General features: G+C 44.3%; 1 protein-coding gene across 1 annotated transcript in view; it reads left to right on the forward strand.

The window, feature by feature from the left end:
- The window catches only part of slc5a6 (solute carrier family 5 member 6), a 39,776-nt gene extending 18,647 nt beyond the window's left edge, over nucleotides 1-21,129 (forward strand). Inside the window, exons 5-16 of the mRNA XM_033018457.1 lie at nucleotides 2,093-2,160; nucleotides 3,231-3,385; nucleotides 4,466-4,606; nucleotides 6,023-6,152; nucleotides 6,515-6,603; nucleotides 9,401-9,513; nucleotides 11,924-11,991; nucleotides 12,080-12,166; nucleotides 13,886-14,067; nucleotides 14,174-14,277; nucleotides 16,413-16,534; nucleotides 18,319-21,129. Coding sequence (XP_032874348.1) covers nucleotides 2,093-2,160; nucleotides 3,231-3,385; nucleotides 4,466-4,606; nucleotides 6,023-6,152; nucleotides 6,515-6,603; nucleotides 9,401-9,513; nucleotides 11,924-11,991; nucleotides 12,080-12,166; nucleotides 13,886-14,067; nucleotides 14,174-14,277; nucleotides 16,413-16,534; nucleotides 18,319-18,495 — 1,436 coding nt within the window. The 3' untranslated portion in view covers nucleotides 18,496-21,129. The remainder of the gene's footprint in view (nucleotides 1-2,092; nucleotides 2,161-3,230; nucleotides 3,386-4,465; nucleotides 4,607-6,022; nucleotides 6,153-6,514; nucleotides 6,604-9,400; nucleotides 9,514-11,923; nucleotides 11,992-12,079; nucleotides 12,167-13,885; nucleotides 14,068-14,173; nucleotides 14,278-16,412; nucleotides 16,535-18,318) is intronic.
- Nucleotides 21,130-24,756: the final 3,627 nt, after the last annotated feature.

Raw genomic sequence — 24,756 nt, forward strand, 5'->3', positions numbered from 1 at the left:
CTAGGTCTAAAGGAGATCCAGCTGCCTCTTCGATTTTAAACAATGTTTGGATATTTAAGTATTTAGATGAGCACTTGAATTCATCCATTACAGTGGATTCCACATTCTTCACCGTGATGGGAGGCAATAAAGTTCAAGCTTCTTCCTCTTGTTCTCCCGCGGTCGGGGCAGTCAAATCTTCCGCAGTCGGCGATCAAAGCCTCCATAGCCGTTGACCGAAGCCCCCGTCGGGGTGATCGAAACTCCCGTGTCGGGGGGGTTGAAACTCTCTCCGCGGCATGGAGCTCCCGAATTGGACTCTTCTTACACGTCCCAAAGACGTATGGGTTTGTAAGTTAATTGGCCTCTGTAAATTCCGAATGTGCAGGGAGTGGATGAGAAAGTGTGATAACATAGAAATAGTGACTGCGGGTACTGACTGTATGGAGTTTGTACATTCTCCCCGTGACCTGCGTGGATTTTCTCAGAGATCTTCGGTTTCCTCCCACACGCCAAAGATGTACAGGTTTGGAGGTTAATTGTTTTGGTGTAAATATTTAAAAAATGCCCCTAGTATGTGTAGGGTTGTGTTAATGTGCGTGGATTGCTGGTGTTGCGGACTCGGTGGGCTGAAGGGCCTGTTTCCGCGCTGATCTAAACTAAACTGAGCCGACAATGTGCCAGGATTTTCCACTTAACTCAACCCTTTAAAATTAACTTCCAGCAGAAAGACAAATTAATTCAATGTTAGCGGTATGGAAAAAACAAAACGGGGAATAATTGAAGCAAAATTAAAACAATTCTGGGAATGTGGAGCAGGAACAGAAAGGGCCCCAATAAGTTTCAGTGGATTTTACAATGGTTGTAACACAAATATGAGTTTAGGACCCTGAAAACTGGTCTCGATCCGAAACATCACCCATTCCTTCTCTCAAGAGATGCTCCCTGTCCTGCTGAGTTACTCCAGCACTTTGTGTCTCTCTTCGGTGTCAACCAACATTTGCAGTTCCTTCCAACAGCTTTACTGTTCTATGTTCTACCTCCGACAGTTATTACTCCACTATGCTCAAGTCATGGATTTTTATGCTCTGATGTCTGTGAGCTTGCTTCTGCCACAGCTGCCTCGCAGAGTGAAATCACCAGGTATTTCCTGTCCCTCCGAGTTACTCTAGCATTTTGTGTCTATCTTGAATTTTGGATTGATCCCTTCTGTTAAGTTAAATCACTATTGCAGGACCATTTTTTGTAAAGACTGTTAAATATAGTATTTAATTGCGGAGCTGTGTGGCTCTGAGGCAGTGTTCATCGTATTAATTGGGAGTGACTGTCTTTCAGAGATTATGTTAAATCATTTAAAAAAAACAAGATCTCTTTGTTCTTAGCCCTGTAATTAGAAGATGCTGGATGAACATTATTGTATAGGGCACAGGTCAGGAGGCGGCTGATTATGTGAGGCTGCTTGCTTCATTCTGGAATAAAATGAGTCTTAATAAGGAAGTAAATCTAGGGCCAAAGGCTGTAAGATGGCAATGAAATTGTGCTCTCTGCCAACTGTAAATCATTTCATCAGCCTTTGCAGCTCTGGCCAGTTTATTAGTTTAGAAATGCAGCTAGGAAACGCCCTACATCCCAACCCACCACCGATCACCGGTTCACAATAGTTCTGTGTTAACCCACTTTCTCGTTCTCTCCCTACACACCAGGGGAAATTTACAGAGGGCTAATTGACCTTCAAGCCCACACGTCTTTTGGATATGGGACGAAACCCATGTGGTCACAGGGAGAGCATGCAAACTGCACACGCAGACATTACCCGAGGTCAGGATTAAAGCTGGGTTTCTGGCGCTGTGAAGCCGCAGCTCTACTGCCCTGATGTGATCTGATGTTGAGCAAAAGTTGAAGATCGGTGGAAGAAATGTAGAGATAGTGGGGCAGATGGAGGAGAAAGTTTGATCCAGTAGGAAGATGATTTTTTTTGGTGGGGCAGCTGACTTTGTTACTGAAGTCATTGTTGCATTGTGTCACAGGTAGATCTTGTGCTGACCATTGTGGCTATTCTGCTTTTGATCTTTGGTGTTCGTCATAAAAATATCTATGTTTTTTGTGTTTGCAGTTACTGGCTTTGACTTATGGGGAGCAGTGCTAACTATGGGTCTGATCTGTGCACTCTACACAGCAGTGGTAAGTAATCTGTGGACCAGCGTGCCCTGACTTTTCAAAATGTTCATGCGGCGGCTTTATACAACTTGATTTCCCAGATCAGTAATGTGAAGGGTAGTTATAATTGTTATTGCAAGATGGTGAATGCAGCACATATTTGCGCACAGAAGGATCCCAGTTATAAGTGCCTAGGAAGAGTAGGGTGGCATCCACAGTTGGTAGACCTGCTGCCTCATAGCATCACCTTGACCTCGGGTGCTGTCTGAGTGAAGTTTGCACATTCTCCCTATGTCTACGCTCCAGTTTTCTCTCGTATCCCCCAAGACGTGTATGTTTGTAGGTTAATTGACCTCTAAATTGCTCAAGTGGATAAAGATAGAGGGATGACATAGAACTAGTGTGAACAGGTGATGAATGGGTAGCATGGACCAGGTGGGCTGATGAGCTTATTCCAATGCCGTATCTTTCAATTTAATTCAATTATGCCTCTGACTGCTGATGGGTGGCACTAACCTGCAATGAAGAAATGCTTTGAGAGGTTGGTTTTGAGGCATACTTACTTCCTTAGCAAGTACTTGGACCCACTGCAATTTGCCTCCCACCACTATAATTCCCCAATACATCCAGTGATTATAGTTGGGACTGTTGTGCCTTTCAATGGGACATGTTGACCTGCACCCTAATTATTACCCACTGTTAGTCTGTATACTGTACCTAGGGTGGAAAAGCTCATTGATCTTGGGTCTCAAACCTTTGCAGTTTTGTTATTAAATACAAGGCAGGAACATTGCTGCTCTTTCAATGTGCTGCTGTATCTTTTACATCTGCTTGTGTAAAAAGACTGAGCCTTTTTAAAGTCTGATCAGAAGGACCACTTCATTGATGGTTCCTCAGTGCTGTATTGTCTGACGCACTTGTTGACCAGCTTGCAAGCCAGTAGTTCTGTGATTCAATGGGTGAATGAAACTGACTGCCAAAGTTTAATCTGGGTCTGACTTCCCTTTCTTGACCTACTTAATGTCTTCCCCCCCCCCCCCCCCCCCCCCCCCCCCCCCCCCCATCCACGTTCTCTCCTTTTCTTTCACTCTCAGGGGGGGCTGAAAGCTGTGATCTGGACAGACGTATTCCAGACATTGGTGATGTTTTCTGGGCAGCTGGCTGTCATCATCATCGGAGCAAACCAGGCAGGGGGGATTGGAGAAGTGTGGCAGGTAGCAGTGAAGGGCGGCAAGATCTCTGGAATCAAGTAAGTGAAATATTTAACTAAATAAATGCAACAATATTTTTAAAACGTAGTGCCTTCACTTGAGAACCAATTGAGTGGGCAGCATTAGATACCAGAACAAACGCCAGGAGAGGGCTGCAAACTTTCTTTATTTATGCAAAGGATTATGATCAGAAGCTTGAATGCACCCACCACCAGATGAAACAGTTTCTTCCCCTCTCATCAGGTTTCTGAAAGGTCCTTCCATAAGCTAGGGTGCTGTCCGATTCACCTCTACCTCATTGCGGACATTGGGCTTCATCTATGGAACTCGTGCACTACAATGCTGAGAACTATATTCTGCACTCTGTGTCTTCCCCTTTGCTCTACCTATTGTGTTTGAGTTTGACGATTGTATTTACGTTTGATATATCTGATCTGATCGGATACAATGCCTAGCCAAGCATTTTACTGTACGTGAGTACACATTACAATAATAACCTTAATCTTACTGCGTTGCCTGAAAAGAAGAAACAATTGTGGGGCTGACCCTAAAGACTAGCAGACAGGAGAGAATGTTGCATCTTTATTCATGAGATGTCAAGCTCCAGCACCTATATAGGCAGATGAAATTGCATCAAGGAGAATTAAGTCATTAAACAAATTTTTGGGAAGGATCGGCAAGTTGTTCAACATCTGTGTATAGAGAAATAACCCGTAGGCCTACATTGTAAACTTGCATCAAACTGAAACAAATACTTCGCTTCTGCAAGGTAATGCCAACCCATTTTGTTTAGTTTAGTTTATTGTCACGTGTTCCGAGGTACGGTGAAAAGCTTTGTGCTTGCATAACTCTCGTCAACAGATTTTGCATGCCCAATGTGTCTTACCATGCCCCATGCCTCTTACCAGTGGACAGCGAGATTTGTTTTGTGTACAAAAATATAAGTTACTCAGTGGGTTAGGCAGCATCCGTGGAAGGAAATAGGCAAGCGACGGTTTGGGTAGGGGTAAGGAAATAGGCTTGCGACGGTTTGGGTAGGGATAATTCTGCACTGATGGGATAGAGGGGATTTGCTCTGTGTATTTCACTGACGTAATTGTTGTCCTTGCTCTCTGCAGCCTGAACCCTGATCCCTTCGAGCGGCACACCTTCTGGACGCTGGCCTTTGGTGGAGTGTTCATGATGCTGGGGCTGTACGGAGTGAACCAGGCGCAGGTTCAGCGCTACCTCAGCTCGCGATCGGAGAAGCAGGCGATACTGTGAGTTCATCTACCAAGCCAGCCCAGGTTGTCAGCTGTTGCATCAACCACGTCATTGGTGCTTTTTTGTGTTCTGTTTTGAGTTTATGAACTAAGGCTACACTTACATTGTTGAATCATTTATACATTTTCCATTGCCCCACTATTAGTTTAGATTATTGTCATATATACTGAGGTACAGTAGCAAGCCTTTTTGTTGCATGTTATCCAGCCAGCTGAAAGACTATACATGATTACAATCAAGCCGTCCACACTGTACAGATACAGGATAAAGATAATTTATTGCACAAGCATTACATAAGCTGGGTATACTGGACTCGCTGAATGTCCCTATCCAGCTATCTAGCAAGTTAAACAATTAATCCAATAAAGACCCGTAGACACGAGATGTCGTTGATTCTTTACTGTATTCAACTGTAACATTACAAGCAGAAAGGGAAACCGCATATTTAGTAACGTTATACACTTGGTATACAAACATAAACTATGATGCCACCACTAAATACAGTGCTGTTATGTAAGAAAACAGCCAGGGCACATGAAACATTCTTAACTGTGTTAATAATAGCAATCCTGCACAATAACGTATAAAGATGCTGTTACACAAACATAATTACTCACAGACAATGCGTCTAACAAACTGGTGCGGTGGGATGGCAGTAAATTACGCACAGGAATTACAGTCTACACCACGCGGTGCTCTCCCTGGGCTGGGCTTCCTGGTTTATGACAACTTCCTGCCTAACAGGAAAGGTAACTCAAAGCTGTAGGAACCTGAACATCCAGCAGGTAGCATTAATACCTGTAAACAGAAAGTGGTCCAGCACACTGGGTAATCAAGTCAGTTATGGTGCACTTTTCTCGAGCTTGCCTTGTACATTGTGCCTTGTGCAAAGGGCCTGCTGCAGTACTGTTGATCATTTCAAATCAAGTTTGTCATGCACAATTACGATAAGATACAGATACAATGAGAATATTCCTTGAAGCAGCATCGCATGCACAGACCCAAACCAACATTCAGTAACATAGTTTGTACATAAATTGTTCATAAATTACTTAGGACAGTAAAAAATATTCTTGCTGCTTTAGATAGTATTTAGAGAGTCTTGAGGTGGTGACAGGTGAAATTTGTGTAGGTATTAATGTCAGCAACCGTCTCAATGCCATGACAATACTTTGTCACCGGTTTGTGCACTGGAAAGTCCCTTGAGCTCGTGGAGCTGTGGATCGTTGCTCACGGTTTCTGGCTCCAGGTGTTGGGTTTGTCTCCCTTGCCTGTTTCCTTGTTTGTGCTACAGGGAGGAATCTTTCTGAATAAAAATGCATCAGTAATTGGTTAAATACCTTGCGTTTTGCTTTTTCTGCCTGTAGCTTCTGACTCCCTTTGCTTGTTTTCTCCCTTCCATCCCATGGTAGGTCGTGCTACGCAGTGTTTCCTTGCCAACAGATAGTCCTGGCCATGGGATGCTTGATGGGCCTGGTTATGTACGCTCGCTATGGAGAGAACAGCCCCCTGCAACAGGGTTACGTCACCACCTCTGACCAGGTATCACTGCCACCTTCTGTCTAAAAGCCCAACTGTGTCGGGCAATAGCTTTCTATAGCTTCCTGTCATGACTATAGCACACCCCCTGGGCTGCATCGGTAATTAATAGCACAGTCACGGACCTTCATTCCATACGACCAGCATTAGTATTCGTGCTCTATCTGTGCTGCCACCACCCCCTCCTTCCTCATTACATCAGCAAATTCAGTGTCACGACCAGAAATGTCACCTATCCATTTTCTCCAGAGATACTGCCTGACCCGCTAAGTTACGCCAGCATTTTGTGTCTATCAGTGATTTTGTTTTGTGAACACCATTGCCCATTTAATCTAATTCAACAATGTCAACTGGATGAATTACAGATGGTTCTTTATTTCGTCATGGACGTGCTTCAGGATTATCCTGGTTTACCTGGTCTCTTCATCGCCTGCCTGTTCAGTGGAGCTCTGAGGTACGTTGATATAAACACAGTGTTTATGAATTAATGGGAGTGATCTTGCAACAGCAGAGTCTGCAGACTTGTGGAACCTCGACTGCAATCATAATCAACCGTGGCATTTTCATCGTACATCCTTGGTTTTATTGTGCATAATACATTGTGTCTGCCCATCTCAGTCAAGATGCCAAGAAAACAATGAACCACGGATCCTGAACTCCCTTAGTTGTCTGATGCTGTGAGGGAAATCTTTAAATGATTTTCGAGAAGCTGTTGATAATCAAGTAATTTGGGAAATGGGCAACATGTAAACTGGAGTGAAATCTGCAATCCCTTCGCTCGCTTCAGTTAGATCGCATCTGATCTTTGTGTTCAATTTTGATCATTGTGCTATAGTTAGGATGCCGATAAACTGAAAAGGGTGCAGAGAAGATTTGCAAGGTTGCCAGGACTCGAGGGCCTGATCTATAGGGAGATATTAGGTAGTCTAGGACTTTATACCGGAGCGCAGGTGGCTGTGGGGTGATCTTATGGAGGTAGATGGGATATAACTGGAAGGGGAATCAAGATCTAGGCGACATAGGTTTAAGGTGAGAGGGGAAAGATTTACTAGAAACTTGAGGGTCGACTATTTCGCATGGAGCACCATGATGGTAGGTAAATGGAACAAACTGCCAGAGGAAATCGTTGAGGCAGGTGCAATAACTAAATTTTAGACATTTGGAAAGGTACATGGAGAAGAGAGGTTTGGGGTATCTAGGCCATTTGTGGGCATGGACGACTTAGTACGTTTCCGTTCTGTATGACTCTGACACTATCTAGACCTCCACCTTCCGTAGTCCTTAATGCTCTTACAACAAAACCTACCCGGTTCTGTGTAGAATAGTATTTAATGTATAGGATTGGCAGCCAATTGATCCCAAGAGGGGTTCAAATCCTACTTTGGCATCTGGAGAATTTAAATTTTACTTAATGTCAACCCTGGAGTTTAAAACATTAATTTAACCTCAGTAACAATAGCCACAGCAATGATAGATTGTCATAAATAGCTGACGCAGATATCTTTGACCCAGTTCATGATGCTGGGCTGTATGGAGGGAACCAGGCGCAAGTTCAGTGCTACCTCAGCTTGCGTTCAGAGAAGCAGGCGATACTGTGAGATCATCTACCAAGCCAACCCAGGTTTGCAGATGAAATCTACCTTTCGTTACCTTGTGCATAATTTCTGACAGTACTACTGTCCAACATTTCTTCTCAAAATATGGTGATTCTTAACTGTTTTCTCAGTTATGGGACTAGTTTAGTTTAGAGATACACGGCGGAAACAGGCCTTTCGGCCTACCGGGTCCGCGCCGAATAGCGACCACTGCATATCCACTGCACTATCCTACACACACTAATGACAATTTTTACATTTACCAAGCCAATTTACCTACATACCTGTACGTCTTTGGAGTGTGGGAGGAAACCAAAGATCTCGGAGAAAACCTATGCGGTCATGGGGAGACCGTACAAACTCCGAACAGACAGCACCTATAGGCGGGATCGATTTTGGCGCTGTAAGGCAACAACTCTACCGCTGTGCCACTGTGCCGCCTGTTGAGGATAGGCAATAGATTATAATATTGATTTTATGCCCCCATCCTGTGAATGAATAAATATGACATTGCTCTGTGACTCTGCCACTGCAAGTGCTTTGACTGTAGTGTCTCTGTATTTCCATCCTTTGAAGGAAAGATTTTTGGCATTGCTTTTGAATGGTTTATCCATAATTTTTTGATTATGTTGCCTTGCTCAGCAATTGCATGTTTTTGCATTGCTCTTTTCTGTCAGACTATTCATTTACGAGTACAGTCATTGAGCTGGAGACACAGGGAACTGCCGATGCTGCAATCATGCGTGAAACAAAGTGCTGGAGTAACTCAGCGAGTCAGGCAATATTCTGAAGAAACGTCACCTATCCATTCTCTCCACAGATACTGCCTGACCTGAGGTATTCCAGCATTCTGTTTGAGTCATTGATCTTCACAGCACAGAAACGGGTCGTTCGGCCCAACTAATCCATGCTGACTGTGGTGCCTGTCTTTGCTAATTCCATTTCCCTGCATTAGGCCTGTGTTCCATTATGCCTTACAGTCCAAGTACCTTGTTTAAGGAGAATGTTTGCCTTAAATCCAAAATAGTTTGTGTATTCATGTGATCTGTCTTTTAAACAGTGAAATGTTGGAAAGGAAGAAAGCTGTTAGGATAGCTGAGATGTCTTCCCTGTCTGGCCATCTGTTGACCAAAAGATCATAAAACAGCAATCAACACTAAAATTGCACTTTTTGGAATCCTATAATATTATATGTTCTCATAAACAATAGTATCAAGCCTCAGTCATGCCAAGTTTGAAGTATATGCGCAACCTTGAGGATGATGCCAATTTCACAGCAGGATTTTATTTCGGAAATTTAATGTGTTCAGACATAATTCAAAGTGCTGGAGTAACTCAGCAGGTCGGGTAGCATCTCTGGAGATCATGGATAAGTGGTGTTTTGGATCGGGACCCTTCAGATTCAGAACGCAAAACATCACCGATCCTTGTTCTCCTAAGATGCTGCCTGATCTGCCAAAGTACTCCAGCACTCTGTGTCATTTTTGGAAACCAGCATCTGCAGTTGCTTGTCTCTCCAGGCACAATGATTGTCGTTAATTGTCTAATGTGCTGTTTCAAGTATTTGCACGTTTCATTAGATGGATGAAGCTTGCTCAGTGGAAGCCATGTCACCAAAAGCTCTCATTGACGCTGAATTACTGCTTGTCCCCTCAGCACTGTATCATCTGCATTCAATTCACTGGCTGCTGTCACTATGGCCGACCTTATTAAACCTCACTATCCGGACATGACTGAGAGTCGTGCCACGCTGATATCTAAGAGTCTTGGTGAGTACCGGTGAAAGATAATAATGTTGTGTAAACAGAGTCTGAAGAAGAGTCTCGAGCTGAAACATCACCTGTCCATGTTCTTCAGAGATACTATCTGACCTGCTGTTACTTCAGCACTTTGTGTCCTTTTGTGTAATCAGAGCCGTTTTTATCAGAAGACCCCATGGTACTACACAGAAGTGTGCTGCCAGACCATATGTAACTGATGGCACATAGATATGATCAGAGCATAAGGCTTGATCAAAGAATTTTAAAAGGAGGATAGGCCTGAAGATGGTATTTCAGGGCTCAGCATCTTGGCGGATAATTGTTCATCAAATAAAGTAGAGTTTGTTATATGCCCAAGTATGATAGGTGCAGCTAGATTGAAAATCTTGCAGCATCGCAGACACACGGTCTCTGATGGCGCACAAGACCAAATTGTGTTTCAATTACACATTTTCAAAAAAGATGAAAAGTGAAGAAAAAAACTGTGAACAAGCACAAGACCAGAACTGGTAGAGCTGCTGCCTTGCCGTACCAGAGCCCCGGGTTCGATCCTTAAAACTGGTGCTGTCCATGTGGAGTTTGCACGTTCTCCCTATGACCGTGTCGGTTTTCTCCGGGTTACCTCCCACATCCCAAAGACATGTGGCTTTGTAGGTTAATTGGCCCTCTGTAAATTGGCTAGCGTGTAGGGAGGAGTGGGATAGTGGGATAACATAGAACTAGTGTGAATGGGTTATCACTCGGTGTGCTGGAGGGTCTGTTTTCATGCTGTATCTTTGGACTTTAGAGATACAGCATGGAAACACATTTTTTGGCCCACTGAGTCCACGCTGACCAGCGATAACCCCATACACTAGCACAAGCCCACACACTAGGGACAAGGGACAGAAGTCAATTGACCTACAAACCTGTACAAGAGTGCGGTAGGAAACTGGAAAACCCACGCAGTCAAAGGGAGAACATACAAACTCTGTACAGACAACACCTGCGGTCAGGATCAAACCTGGGTGTCTGCCGCTGCAAGGCAGCAATTTTATTGCTGCGCCACTTATCTCCAAAACTAAACATTTAAAATTGGATGTTCAAATGTCTCAAGTTTACATGGCTGAAGAAGGTTGCAGAGAAAGATTGGAGAAAAGGGTGAGAATTGTAAATGAGGTGATGTTCAGCATAGTTCTGCAAGCACATTGGTGTGTTGTGTAAACAAGACCCAGAAGAGTTGAAATAAGGGCAGCAGTGATCGGAGTTGGTTAACCTTTGAAGTGAGTATAGGTATTGCAGTTGTCAGGACTTGGAAAACTGATATAACTCCACGGTGGCACAACGGTAGAGCTGCTGCCATACAGTGCTTGCAGCGCCGGAGACCCGGGCTCGATCCTGACTATGGGTGCTGTGTGTACGGAGTTTGTACATTCCGTGACCACATGGGTTTTCTCCGAGACCTTCGGTTTCCTTCCACACTCCAAAGACGTACAGGTTTGTAGGTTAATTGGCTTGGTATAAACGTAAAATTATCCTTAGTGTGTGTAGGCTGTTGTTAATATGTGGGGATTGCTGGTCAGTGCAGATTCGGTGGGCCGAACGGCCTGTTTCCGCGCTGTATCTAAACTAAACTTGTCTTGCTTCCAATTCCATCTTGTGCTTTTCAAAATATTTGAGCACTAAATCTAGCTTAATTACTTTTTAATCAGCCTCTGCCTCGTGACATATTTCATTTGCTCCAATTGATCCTGTCTTGGAATGCTGCTGAGTAACGGCAGTGGTAAATCCTCTTCACCTCCCTGTGACCGATTTATAAGCCTTCAAGGCACCAAGAACTATTGCCTACAGACTGGAAACACATGCAAGAGACTTAAGAGAAAGAGACTTGACATTTTCTTTCAAAACTCCAGTGCCTTTTATGAAAGCAGTGAAATGTTGAACAATCACTGCCTTGTGTAAATAACACTTTTTCAAGCACCTCACAGGGATGTAACAGGGAATATGGCAGCCTATTTACACAGCAAATTAGCCCAGTCTGGAATTTCAATGTAAGAATTGTACATTAGTGGAGCTTACTTGGAAATGTTTTTATTTATTCTTGTGAGGTGCATCAAGATGCAGAGAAAAACGTTGGTTTGCATGCCATCCAGGCAAATCATAGCATACATGAGTACAACAAGTAATTGGGCCATTCAACCCATCAGATCCATTCCAATGTGAATTCTCCTTGCCCATTTAAGGTTCCCCGCGATTCCCATCTGAGTGATACAAAGGAAACAGATCCTTCAACCCAACTCGTCCAAGATGCCCCATTTATCCACGCCTTGTCCATGTCCTTCTAAACCTTTCCTCTCCATATATGTGCGAAGATTTTTTTTGCTTTTTGGGCCATTTTATTATCAGCTTCCAATAAGTTAATGTTCCTGTGTCTTTACAGCCCTAGGCTATGGATTGCTCTGCCTTGGAATGGCATACATCGCATCCCTGATGGGCTCAGTGCTACAGGTGTTGTATGAAAGGCCTCCATTTTAAGCTATTCCATGATCTGTGAATGCTGAGCTTGTCTAATGTGCCCATCCTTGTTCAACCCTAGGCAGCTTTGAGTATATTTGGGATGATTGGCGGCCCTCTGCTAGGCATCTTCTGCCTGGGAATGTTTTTCCCGATGGCTAATTCTACGGTGAGTGTTTATTATGGCTTTCAAAGACATGGGCTCATCAGCTAATGTAGTTGTGCAAGAATATTGACATTGTGCCTACTTGTGCATCGTCCCATTAATGCTTAGGGTAAAGAATGTTGAGGAAAGGTTGAATTCTGTTGAAAAGTCGTCAACAAATGTTAACCATTGTGTTTGTTTTTGACAAATGCTGCCTGACCGGCTGAGTATTTCAAGCAGTTTGAGATAATGAGAGGTTCCAATGGGATAAAGAATGTCCAAGGATCAGATATAACGCATCCAATGGAGCAGGTCTTGTAGAATGTTAGTTCATAAGACAAAGGTGCAGAAATAGGCTGTTCTGCCTAGCTAGTCTGCTCCGCAATTCAACCATGGCTGATCTATTTCCCCCTCCCCCTCCTTCCCATCAATCCCATTCTCCTGCCTTCTCCCCGTAACCTTTGACACCCTTACTAATCAATAACCTATTAATCTCCACTTAGGACACTATTTGTATTGCAGAATGGTAATGATATACAAGGGTGGTGCTCCCAAAAGGAGTCAGATAGATGCAAGGGTTGCAGGGAAAGATCTGGAGAATATATTACTTTTGATGTAATGTAGGTGTAGTATGGATCTAAATGTAGATGGGCTGGTTGGTAAATTTGCAGACGATACCAAAATCTGTGGAATTGCAGACTGAGAGAGGCTGTCATTGTACATATTGGGATATAGTTCAGCTACAGAAGTAGTAAAATGGCAGATGAAGTTTAATCTTTAGTTTTTAGTTTTGATTTAGTTTAGAGATATAGTGCAGAAATAGTCCCTTCGGTCCACACTGACCAGCGATTCCCACACATTAACACGATCCTGCACACACTAGGGTCCATTTACACTAATACTAAGCCAATTAACCGACAACCTGTACGATTTGGAGTGTGGGTGTACACCTAAAATCTCAGAGAAAACCTATGCGGTCACGGGGAGATCGTACAAAAGCCGTATGGACAGCACCCGTAATCGGGATCGAACCCGGGTCTCCGGCATTGCAGGAGCTGCAAGGCAGTAACTACTGCTGTGCCACTGTGCCATCCATGTGAGATGTTGCTCTTTGGGAGGTTGAATGTACAGGGAAAGTATATAGTTAATGACAAAACACATAACAGCATTAATGTACCAAGGGATCTTAGAATCCCAAACCACAGCTTCCTGAAAGTTGCAATGTAAGTAGATAGAGTGGATTAATAAAAATAAGCATATGCAGAGAATGGCGGCACATGCAGGCAGACGAGAGTAGTTTAACTTCGCAACATGTTCGGCACAGATATCGTGGGCTCAAGGGTTTGCTCCTGGTCCATTCTATGATTGGCCACATCTGTGGTTTTGTTACTTCACTGAATGAACAATAATTCAAATCCCGCCACACCGGTCAAGAGTTTTAACTTGTTTGAAGTAGGGCAATAAAGAGCTAGAACTAGTGAAGGTCTCGGTGTCTTCCTAGTCCGTCTGATTCACATCTCTTTGGGGAAGGAATCTGGTGTCCTTCACTATTCAGGCCACAATATGACTCTGATCACACATGCAAAAGACAGGAACTCCAAGTAAACTGGCAACTCCAGCAGTCCAGGCAATTGCAGGCGATATCTGGGAATGTTTTTTGTAAAATATATTGTTCAAGTCAACTTTAATTTACGTGTATGTTCTCCACAATTGTTGCCTTTGCTAATCTTTTGCTTCTTATAGGGTGCAATCTCAGGCTTGGTGGCTGGCTTGGTGATGGCGTTTTGGATAGGAATTGGCAGCTTTATTTCCCAACGAGCAGGGCTTTCGTTCGTAAACGCTACCAGCATCGAAAACATCACCCTATCCCTGACAACCACCATCATAGCAACAGCTAACCCAACAACAGTGGCAGCAAGTGCAGGGTACGTGTGAGAACCCATGCGTTTCACAATGGTGGGGGAGTGTTTACAATCTGAATGACTTTGTTGATCTTGCATTTCCCAGCGTAATGCTTCCTCTATTCTGCAGTCCCACAGGGCTGAAGAAGTTCTATTCTCTCTCATATTTATGGTACAGTGGACACAATGCAGCCACCGTAGTTGTCGTAGGACTGCTGGTCAGTTTCCTAACAGGTAAAGTATAAGATTACTCAAAGCAAAATGGTCAATTTCGAGCCTCCTTTCCAAGCATCATGGGCTAGTAAACTGTAGAGTGCGAGTTCAGATCCCATCCTTCCTTGTCAGTGCATTGGGATTCAATTTAATTCCCAATTAAAATAGTTTTGTCTATTATTGTCACGTGTACCGATGTACAATGAAAAGCTTTTTGTTGCGTGCTATCCAGTCAGCGAAACGACTATACACGATTGCAATCAAGCAGTTCACAGTGTACTGATCCAGGATAAAGGGTATAATGTTTTGTGCAAGATGAGATGTAATTGAAGATAGTTCGAAGGTCTCCAATGAAGTCCCCAAGGAGGTCAGGACCGCACTCTAGCTGGTGAGAGGACTGTTCAGTTGCCTGATGACCGCTAGGAAGAAGCTGTCCCTGAATCTGGAGGTATGTGTGCAAAGTTATGTACCTCTTGCCTGCTGGAAGAGGGAGTGACTGTGGTGAGACTGGTGCTTGATTATGCTGGTGGCCTTTCGTAAAGTGAAGATGGAGTCAATGGAAGGGAGGTTTGTTTGCGTGATAGGCCATGTTAGTTGTCAAGCCTCTGCAATACCTTATGCAAGAGTTACATAGAAACATAGAAATTAGGTGCAGGAGTAGGCCATTCGGCCCTTCGAGCCTGCACCGCCATTCAATATGATCATGGCTGATCATCCAACTCAGTATCCCGTACCTGCCTTCTCTCCATACCCTCTGATCCCCTTAGCCACAAGGGCCACATCTAACTCCCTCTTAAATATAGCCAATGAACTGGCCTCAACTACCCTCTGATCATCCTGAAATATCAACGGTCCTTGTGTCTGCATGCTGCCTGCCCTGCTGAATCTCTTCAGCAATTTTCTTTTTCTTTCAAGATTACACCGTCTGCCTTTGCTTGTGGCGACAAAAATAATACTGGTATCATCAAGGCCGTCTCATTTGTTTACAGTACACGCTGCAAATATAAATATTCCCTATAATCTAAAGCTGCTAATATGCACGAGTAAACAAGCTAAAATGTTTATATGCCTGGAAGGCAATGACATCAGCCAGCAAACTACTTCCAGTGCAACTTGCAAACTGTGAGCCTAGTTTAGTTTAGAGATACAGCTCAGAAACTGGCCCTTCGGCCCAATGAGTCCGCGCGGACCAGCAACAGTCCCGTACATGAACTCTATCCTACACACTTGGGACAATTAACAATTTATACCAAAGCCAATTTATTGATAAACCTGCACGTCTTTGCATTGTGGAAGGAAACCTGGGCATCTGGACAAAACCCACACAGGTCACGGAGAATGTACAAATTTCATACAGACAGCACCTGTAGTCAGGATCAAACCCGGGTCTCTGTGACTATAATAGCAACAAATCTACCACTGTGCCGCAGTGAAGTGCCACCTCTGAAATCATAATATGGGCCTGAATAAACAAAGACCGTGATTTATTGGAACTGGGTGCAAGAGGGAACCATGTGACACTGGAACCAAACAGTTTACAGTGGTGTGTGTGTGTGTGTGCGTGCTCCTCCTTTCAGCTGAAGAGGTGCAGCAAAAATTTGCAAGGATCTTTCTGTGACTTGAAAGGTTAGGAGAAACTATATAGGCTGAGACTTTTTTCATGGAGCATAGGAGGCTGAGGGGACACGTTATAGAGATTCATAAAATCATGTGAGGGAAAGAGAAGGTGACTGGTCAGACTTTTTGCCATGGGTAAAGGAGTCCATAACCAGGAGGTACATATTTAAAGAGAGTGGGAAAAGCTTTAAAGGGTATTTGAGAGCAATTTAGACAGGTACGTGGATAGGAATGGTTCAGAAGGATCTAGGCCAAACATAGGCACGTGGACTCAATCTTCCAGGTAACTTGTTCAGCATGCATGAGTTGGGCTGAAGAGCCTGTTTCTATGCTGTACAACTATGAATCTATTTCTCAAACTTTCCCATACAATAGAATCTCTTTAATTAAATATTTTGGCATAGGTTAGTGCGCTTGTGTCTGTATCTAGATGCATGTGCGCACGTTTTTTCAGGGTATAACTTTGTACAGATATAAATACATAATTGTCGAAGTTTTTTTTTTAATGTGTAAGTTTAGGCCATTTGTTTATGTTGCAGGCCCAATGAAAGGGGAAGATGTGAATCCTTCCACTGTGGTTCCTGTTCTTCGGTACCTACTCTTCTTTTTGCCTGAAAGATGCAAGGAAAGGCTGAGCTGTGGAGTCCGCTATCACCCAGCGGTAAGTGAAGAAAGTCGAGCATTCGACTAATGAAATTGCAGAGAATTGTGGTTGTAGCCCATGCTGTCATACAAACTAACCTCCCATTGACTCCATCTACACGTTGCGATACCTCGGCAAGGCCACCAGCATAATCAAGGACGTCACACCCTGGCCACTCCCACTTCTCCCCTCTCTCATTAGGCTAGAGGTATAGAAGTATGAAAACGCACACCTCCAGATTCAGTCTACCCCACGACAGGAGTTGTACAGTTTGATAACCACAGGGAAGAAGAATCTCCTGTAGCGTTCTGCGCTGCATCTTGGTGGAACCAGACTGTTCCTGAATGTACTCCTCAGGGTGACGAGTGTGCCATGGAGGGGGTGAGCTGTATTGTCCAGGATGCTCCTCAGCATCCTCCCCTCCAAGACCACCTTCAGTGAATACAACTCCACCCCCAGGTGGAGCCAGCTTTCCTGATGAGCTTGTTAATTCTGTTGGCGTCCATGGCCTTCGCCCTGCTGCCCCAGCACAGGACAGCGAAGAAGATGACACTGGCCACCACCGATTGATAGAACATCTACAGCATCTTAGTGCAGATCGAAGATCTGAAAGAGCGGAGCCCACAATTGCCCACAATTGCCGAGTCATCTGAGAACTTCTGAAGGTGGCAGGAGTCTGTGTTGTATCTGATTACATGATTACAATAGATCCTCTTGGCACGGCACACAGGTGCCATACTCCAGTGCCCTTTTGCAGCTTCAGAGTCACTGCAACTTAATTGCTCCACAGTGCTACCTATCTCCGGTGAGCTTTCACCCTTTTCCCGGGAAGAATCTTTTCATTTGCCTTAAACATATTCCAAGGCTATTTCCACTGCCCTTTGAGGGAGTTCCAAAGATTTATGGTTTTTCGAGAGAACATCTTTTTCCTTGTTTCCGTCTTATATAGTGACTTTTTTAATGAGCCACCCCCCCCCCCCCCCCGAACCCCGAACCCCAGAACCTTTATGCTAAAATATCCTCTCCATAATCGGGGTAGACACAATGAACTGCAGATGTTAGAATCTTGCGTGGAAAGCAAAGTGCTGGAGTAACTCAGCAGCTCAGGCAGCATCTCTGGAGGACACAGATAGGTGTTTTAGGTTGGGATTGTTCTTCAAACCAGCTGTCTTGCAGTTCTGGTAACCTTTATTTTATATATTTGCCTCTGGAGCTTACAGATGCCGCCTGACTTGCTCTGTTCCTCCAGCCATTCTTCTTAGTCAAGAATTCAAGATCTGCAGTTTCTGGTGTCTCCCACTCTTACCATCGTCCTCCTTCCACCAAAGCATGCTCCTAATGACTATGGGTTTCCCCTGGGGTAACTTTTTCACACAAAGGTTGGCGGGTATATGGAATTAGCTGTCGGAGGAGGTAGTTGAGGCAGTTTCTGTTGCAACGGTTAAGAAACATTTAGACAGGTACATGTATAGGATAGGTTTAGAACGATATGGGCAACATGCAGGTAGGTGGCACTAGTGTAGATTGGACATGTTGGTCAGTGTGGGCACTTTGGGCTGAAGAGGCTGTTTCCACACTGCATGGCTCCATGACACAAAGTGCTGGAGTAACTCAGTGGGTTAGGCAGCCTCCCTGGAGAATGTGGATAGATGAGGTAAAGTTTTGGGTCGAGTCCTGAAATTGTCATCTATCCACGTTCTCCAGAAATGCTGCCTGACCCACTGAGTTACTCCAGCACTTTTGCTTTTTTGTCTCTGAGAAATGTTGGTTTGCCTGACGTCTTGCTGCTCTCGCCCACACAGATCAACGAGCCCAGCCTTCAATGCTCGCTTGTGCAGAAGGCGTCGAACGGGGAGCTGCGCAAAGACGCGACCGTGTGGACAGATCAGAAGCAGGGGCTTGACCCTGACTTGTCCGTCGAGCTTGGGTTGGTGAAGAAGGATCAGGAGGTGGAGATCCTCCAGGAGACGCCTCTGTGACAGTGGTTTCCACATGGCCAGTCACTCCAGCTGTCCGCGGTAGCCGGGCGCCTGAAAGGTTTCCAAACAGTGTCTTCCGAAACTCCCCATGTTAAATAACCCCAAGCCTGCAGGACCAGCACTGGGTGTTGCGAAGGCTGGACCCACGCAGAGTAAACGTGCGGTTGGATGAGTGACCATCGAGACCATCTGAAATTATCTGACCTCAGAAAAATTGGCTCTTAGCTCAGCAGGTGGAGTTACAATAACCACTGGTATATACAGCAGTGCTCAAATTAGGACCAGTGCCATCGACAACCTCTGGCCTCCCTCGCAGGGTTTTTGATTTTGATTTTTTCGGAAATTAGCCACTGAATTAGTTCAGAAATGTTATATTCATAGATGGGGGTGTGGGTGAGAGCAAGTTTATTTCCTGTTTTTGGATGAGCTTGTTCATTTATTTTTCTAATTGTCTCATCAAAACGCACAAGAGCCTCTGGTTTTAAAGCACCGGGCACACCCTGCCTTGTTTCCATGAGCAGGTACCCATTGCCTCACCCAATTGCCAGAATGGTTACAGCAGAGGAGGAGGCCGTTTCCCCAGTCATGTCTGTACTGTCTATGGAAGAGCAATCCAGCTTTCTCCACTCTCCCGCCGTCATCCTGCCAGATTAATTTCCTCTCAGATACATGCTCAGCTCCAGTCTGCACACAGATGAATCTGCGTCCACTGCTCTCCATCGATATGCATACCAAAGCCTAACTAGGTCTGTGCGGATGGGGACATTTTCCTTTGTGTTACTTCTACTTCCTGTGTGAATCATGCTTATTTACATCTACTCGTTTGTATTCCCACTGACAGTGAGGGCAATCATGCTCTATCTGCTGGTAGAGCCGCTGCCTCGTGGCAGGCACCTGAGACCCGGGTTTGATCCTGCCCTCGGGTACTGTATGTGTGTGGAGTTTGCATGTTATTCCTGTGACAGCATGGGTTTCCACTGGGTGATCCGGTTTCCTCCTACACCTCAAAGATGCCCGGGTATGTAGCTTAATTGTCCTCTGTAAATTGACACGCAGTTTCAGAGAGTGGATATGCGATAACAGAACTAGTGTGAACGGGTAATCGATGATTAGCGTGAACTCGGTGGGCCGAAGGGCCTGTTTCAATGCTGTATCTCTAAACTGAACAAACCTGTCATAATTATAAATCCTTCCACTGGACCCCTTCATAACTTGTTTTGTTGACAATCTCCAGTCCATGCCTCTGAAGCCTTTTGCCTTCAGGAATCATTTTCTTAATCTTTACTGTGCCCTTTAAACATCCTTCACACGTATCCCAGAGTGTGCCCACGGTATTCCAGTTCTGGTCTGACCAGTCTTTTATCTTGGCCTCTCTGCTCTCGGTTCAAAACTGTGATTCTGCCAAGCTCTGGGGATAAGTTCTGTCTCTTTTGTCTGAAGAAGGGTCTCGACCCGAAATGTCACCCATTCCTTCTCTTCAGAGACGCTGCTTGTCCTGCTGAGTTACTCCAGCATTTTGTGTCTATCCCTTGTAATTCAGTTCTCCCCTTATGCTCGTATCAACAACGCACTGTGCTCCCCCACCATTTCTCCTTGCTTCTGTTTAATCTAAAACAAGATGCACAACATAGGGTAAACATCCTCTCTTCCTCTTGCCCTGTTTCCTTTTTCCACATCTGCTGTTCTAAGGGATGAAGTTAAGGGTGCGGGAAGTCATCTCTTTCATCAGTCTATTGTTCATAAATCATGGGAGCAGAATTCAGCCAATCGGCACATCGAGCCTACTCTGCCATTCAATCATGGCTGATCTATCTCTCACCCTCATTTTCCTGCCTTTTTCGTTCCCTTACACCCTTACTAATCAAGAATTTGTCAAACTCCGCTTTAAAAAGACCCAATGACTTGGCCTCCAAAGCCATCTGTGGCAATGAATTCCCCAGATTCGCCACCCTCTGACTAAAGAAATTCCTCCTCTTTTCTTTTCTAAAGGAATTCCTTGTTTCGGTGAAAACAGAAGTATGTATATTTTATTTTTTATTTTTATTTAGTTTTCAGCGATTATTCTAAATATATAGAACAGAGGTGGCTCAGTCCTTTGCGTTCACCCCTGCCAAAATATTTGGGTCACTAGCTTTCCAGCTCGTCTGCGGTTTTCTTATGTTATTAGTTCAAGTTCTCATCCATTTACCTCTCAGTGTGCTTCTTGTCTCTGATTCCATCACTGCCAGAGAGTTCGAGACATCCTCTGGCCCTCAGACGGGGGTTTTTCCTAAACTCTTTCAAACATTTAATTTAGATTAATGGAAAGGATGTGGAGGGTTTGGAGAGGGTACAGAAGAGCTTTACCAGAATTCCCTCTGGATTAAAGGGTATTAGCTACAAACAAACATTGGACAAACTTGACGTGTTTTCTGTGGAGGTTTGGAGATTGTGGGCACGCATGATAGAAGTATGTAAAATTATGAGGCATGATATGCGGGCCCAAGATTTTCTTTTACACAGAAGATAGTGAGTTGTGGAATACATTGCCTGGGATGGTGGTGGAGGAAGATACAAAAGTGGCATTTAAAGACTTGGATAGGCATATGGATCATGTGCAGGCAGAGGAGATTATTTTAATGGTGTGTGTTTGGCAAAAAAAAGATGGGTCGAAGGGCCTATTCCAGTGCTGTAGTGTTCTATGTTTCACCTTAAATCATAGACAATAGGTGCAGGAGTATGCCTTTCAGACTTTCAGGCCAGCACCGCCATTCAACGTGATCATGGCTGATCATCCTCAATCAGTACCGCGTTCTGTCTTCCCCCCCCCCCCCCCCCCCCCCCCCCCATATCCCCTGACTCCGATATCTTTGAGAGCCCTACCTAGATCTCTCTTGAAAGTATCCAGAGAACAGGGCTCCACAGGCAGAGAATTCCACAGACTCCCAACTCTCTGTGTGCAAAAGTGTTTCCTCATCTCCGTTCTAAATGGCTTACCCCTTATTCTTAAACTGTGGCCCCTAGTTCTGGACTCCCCCAACATTGGGAATATGTTTCCTGTCTCTAGCGTGTCCAAACCCTTAATAATCTTGTATGTTTCAATAAGATTACCTCTCATCCTTCTAAATTCCAGAGTATACAAGCCCAGCCGCTCCATTCTCTCAGCATTTGATAGTCCCGCCATCCCGGGAATTAACCTTGTGAACCTACACTGCACTCCCGCAATAGTAAGAATGTCCTTCCTGAAATTTGGAGACCAAAACTGCACACAATACTCCAGGTGTGGTCTCACCAGTGCCCTGTACAACTGCAGAAGGACCTCTTTGCTCCTATACTCCTCCTCTTTTTATGAAGGCCAACATGCCATTCGCTTTCTTCACTGCCTGCTGTACCTGCATGCTTAACTTCATTGACTGATGTACCATGACACCCATTTGCGGAATAAAATGTAATCATGCATATTTGTTTATATCTCAGGATTTCGCAACAAGGATTCCCAGATCCCGTTGTACTTCCCCTTTTCCCAACTTGACACCATTTAGATGATAATCTTCCTTCCTGTTTTTGCAACCAAAGTGGATAACGTCACATTTATCCACATTAAACTGCATCTGCCCAATCACCCGACCTGTCCAAGTCACCCTGCATTCTCATAGCATCCTCCTCACAGTTCACACTGCCACCCAGCTTTGTGTCGTCTGCAAATTTGCTAATGTTACTTGTAATACCTTCGCCTAAATCATTAATATATATTGTAAATAGCTGTGGTCCCAGCACCGAGCCTTGCGGTACCCCACTAGTCACTGCCTGCCATTCTGAAATGGACCCATTAATCCCTACTCTTTGTTTCCTGTTTGCCAACCAATTTTCTATCCATGTCGGCACTCTACCCCCAATACCTTGCGCCCTAATTTTGCCCACTAATCTCCTATGTGGGACCTTATCAAAATGCTTTCTGAAAGTCCATGTATACTACATCCACTGGCTCTCCCTTGCCCATTTTTGTAGTTACATCCTCAAAAAATTCCAGAAGATTAATCAAGCATGATTTCCCTTTCAAATATCCATGTGAATCAGACCAATCCTGTTACTGCTATCCAACTGTACCTCTATTTCAACTTTTATAATTGACTCCAGCATCTTCCCTACCACCGATGTCCGGCTAACTGGTCTATAATTCCCTGTTTTCTCTCTCCCACCTTTCTTAAAAAGAGGGATAACATTGGCTACACTCCAATCCACAGGAACTGATCCTGAACCTAAAGAACATTGGAAAATTGTCACCAATGCGTCCACGATTTGCAGACCCACTTCCTTAAGTACCCTGGGATGTAGACCATCAGGCCCTGGGAATTCATCAGTCCCATCAGTCTATCCAACACCATTTTCTGCCTAATGTAGATTTCCTTCAGTTCCTCCGTCACCCCATTGAGTTAGTGACCTATCTGGCAGGGTAAATGGCACCTTACTGTTCACCTTTTCTAGTATTCTCATAAACATTCACCTCGACTTTGTTTTTGCCATAATCTATAGGACATCATGCATTCATCCCTCACACCGGGGACTGGGGCAGTTATCATGTTGCCCAGCGACATTAATCCAATATTCTGTCTGAGGAACGATCCCAACCCAAAATGTTATCTGTCCAATTCACTCTGCAGAGGCAGCCTGATCCGTTGAGTTCCTCCAGCACTTTGCTTTGCCCCTAATATTCCAGTCTCTTGTGTCTCCGTCCTGTCTGCTTTCTCCAAATGTTATGAGCAGTCCCCTGTTGCTGCGTTTTAGTGGAGTACAGCTGACTGGCCAATTCCAGTGCTTCTAGAGAGAAATACACCTTGTTCACTCTGAGCCTAGAGCAGCCCCTCTGCTTGTCTCTCCCAGTAACCTGGGCTAGTCCTTGCTGAGTCGCTGTCACTCCTGTTACAACCATCACGGGAATTTCTCCAGCCAGATGAAGACTGCCTGCCCTTTCAAATGAAGGCCTTCTATTTACTACTATTCACACATATTACGAATGTCAGTCAGTTGGTCGTATTTGCTGACTTTCATTCTGTTGATGGGTTTATGTCTCCCAGCCTGCGTTCTCTCATCGCAATCATGCCCCACGAGTTGCCCTCTTTGCTCCCTCAGCCCCTTAAAACACTGGGCCACTTAAGATTGGTTCTCCTTGTAAATTATTATGTTCTGCATAGACAACCCATCAGTGAGTTTACTCAGTCATGGTCTGTCAGTTATTTAAAATTCAGCTTTGTATAGTTGCAAAAAAGGGAATAAAGCAGTTTGCTGTGTGAATAAAATCTCTCCCCGGCCAAAGATGACAATTTAGATGGATGGCCCGACTGCTTATATATTTTTATAAAAAGGATCTTTTCCCATAGGGTCAGAGTTGCTCGTTAAATGCTGAAATACTGGCCTGAATTAATTTTTACCTGCGATCGGTCCAAATGTCTACCTATCCCACATTTATTTTGTCTTGTTTAACTCACATTTAGCAGCTTCTGTACTTTCATTGTGCAAATGTTAATGCTCAATTGAAGGAAACCGTAGCCGTTCAACAGACCAAGGTATTATTCCAGTTCAGACTGTCAATGGTCTGAAGATTGTAACCTCTCACTTTTTCAGGAAGCTTAACATTGGAAATTCAAAATAAAGCAGAGAATGCACAGTAGGTTACACAGCATCTGTGGGGTGAGAAACTCCAGTTAATACTTCAAATCTTAACCTGAGATTTGTGTTTCCCTTTCCACAGATGCTGCCTTAACATGCTGTCTTTTTCCAGCATTTTCTGCTGCATTTCTTATTCCCTATCACCTGTGCATTCAAGGAATGTTTAACTTGGGGTCTAGTGACCTGCTTCATCGTGACAGCCTTTCCTTGCCACAGTGTTCCCACCCTCCGTATGGGATTCTGAATGAAGAATGTCGAGCGAGCTTCAATCAAGCTTGCAATTCGTGTGGGTAGCCTGACTTACCTGCATTCTTTTTTTTAAAGCATGTCTCCCTGTAGAGTGATAGTTGCACATTACTAATTACTAAAGTACTAAGATAAATTAATCTTTACCTGGAATCTTTACCAAAGGACTACCTATCCCACATTTATTTTGTCTTCTAAACCAACTCACTTTTACTAGGTTATGTGCTTTCCCTATGCAAATGGTCATGCTTGATTCATACGTTCATAAGTTATGGGAGTAGAATTAGCCTATTCAGTCCATTGAGTCTACTCTGCCATTCAATCATGACTGATCTATCTTACCTTCTCAACCCCATTCTCCTGCCTCTC

Source organism: Amblyraja radiata, chromosome 3 (genome assembly GCF_010909765.2).
Source record: "Amblyraja radiata isolate CabotCenter1 chromosome 3, sAmbRad1.1.pri, whole genome shotgun sequence".
NCBI lineage: Eukaryota > Metazoa > Chordata > Chondrichthyes > Rajiformes > Rajidae > Amblyraja > Amblyraja radiata.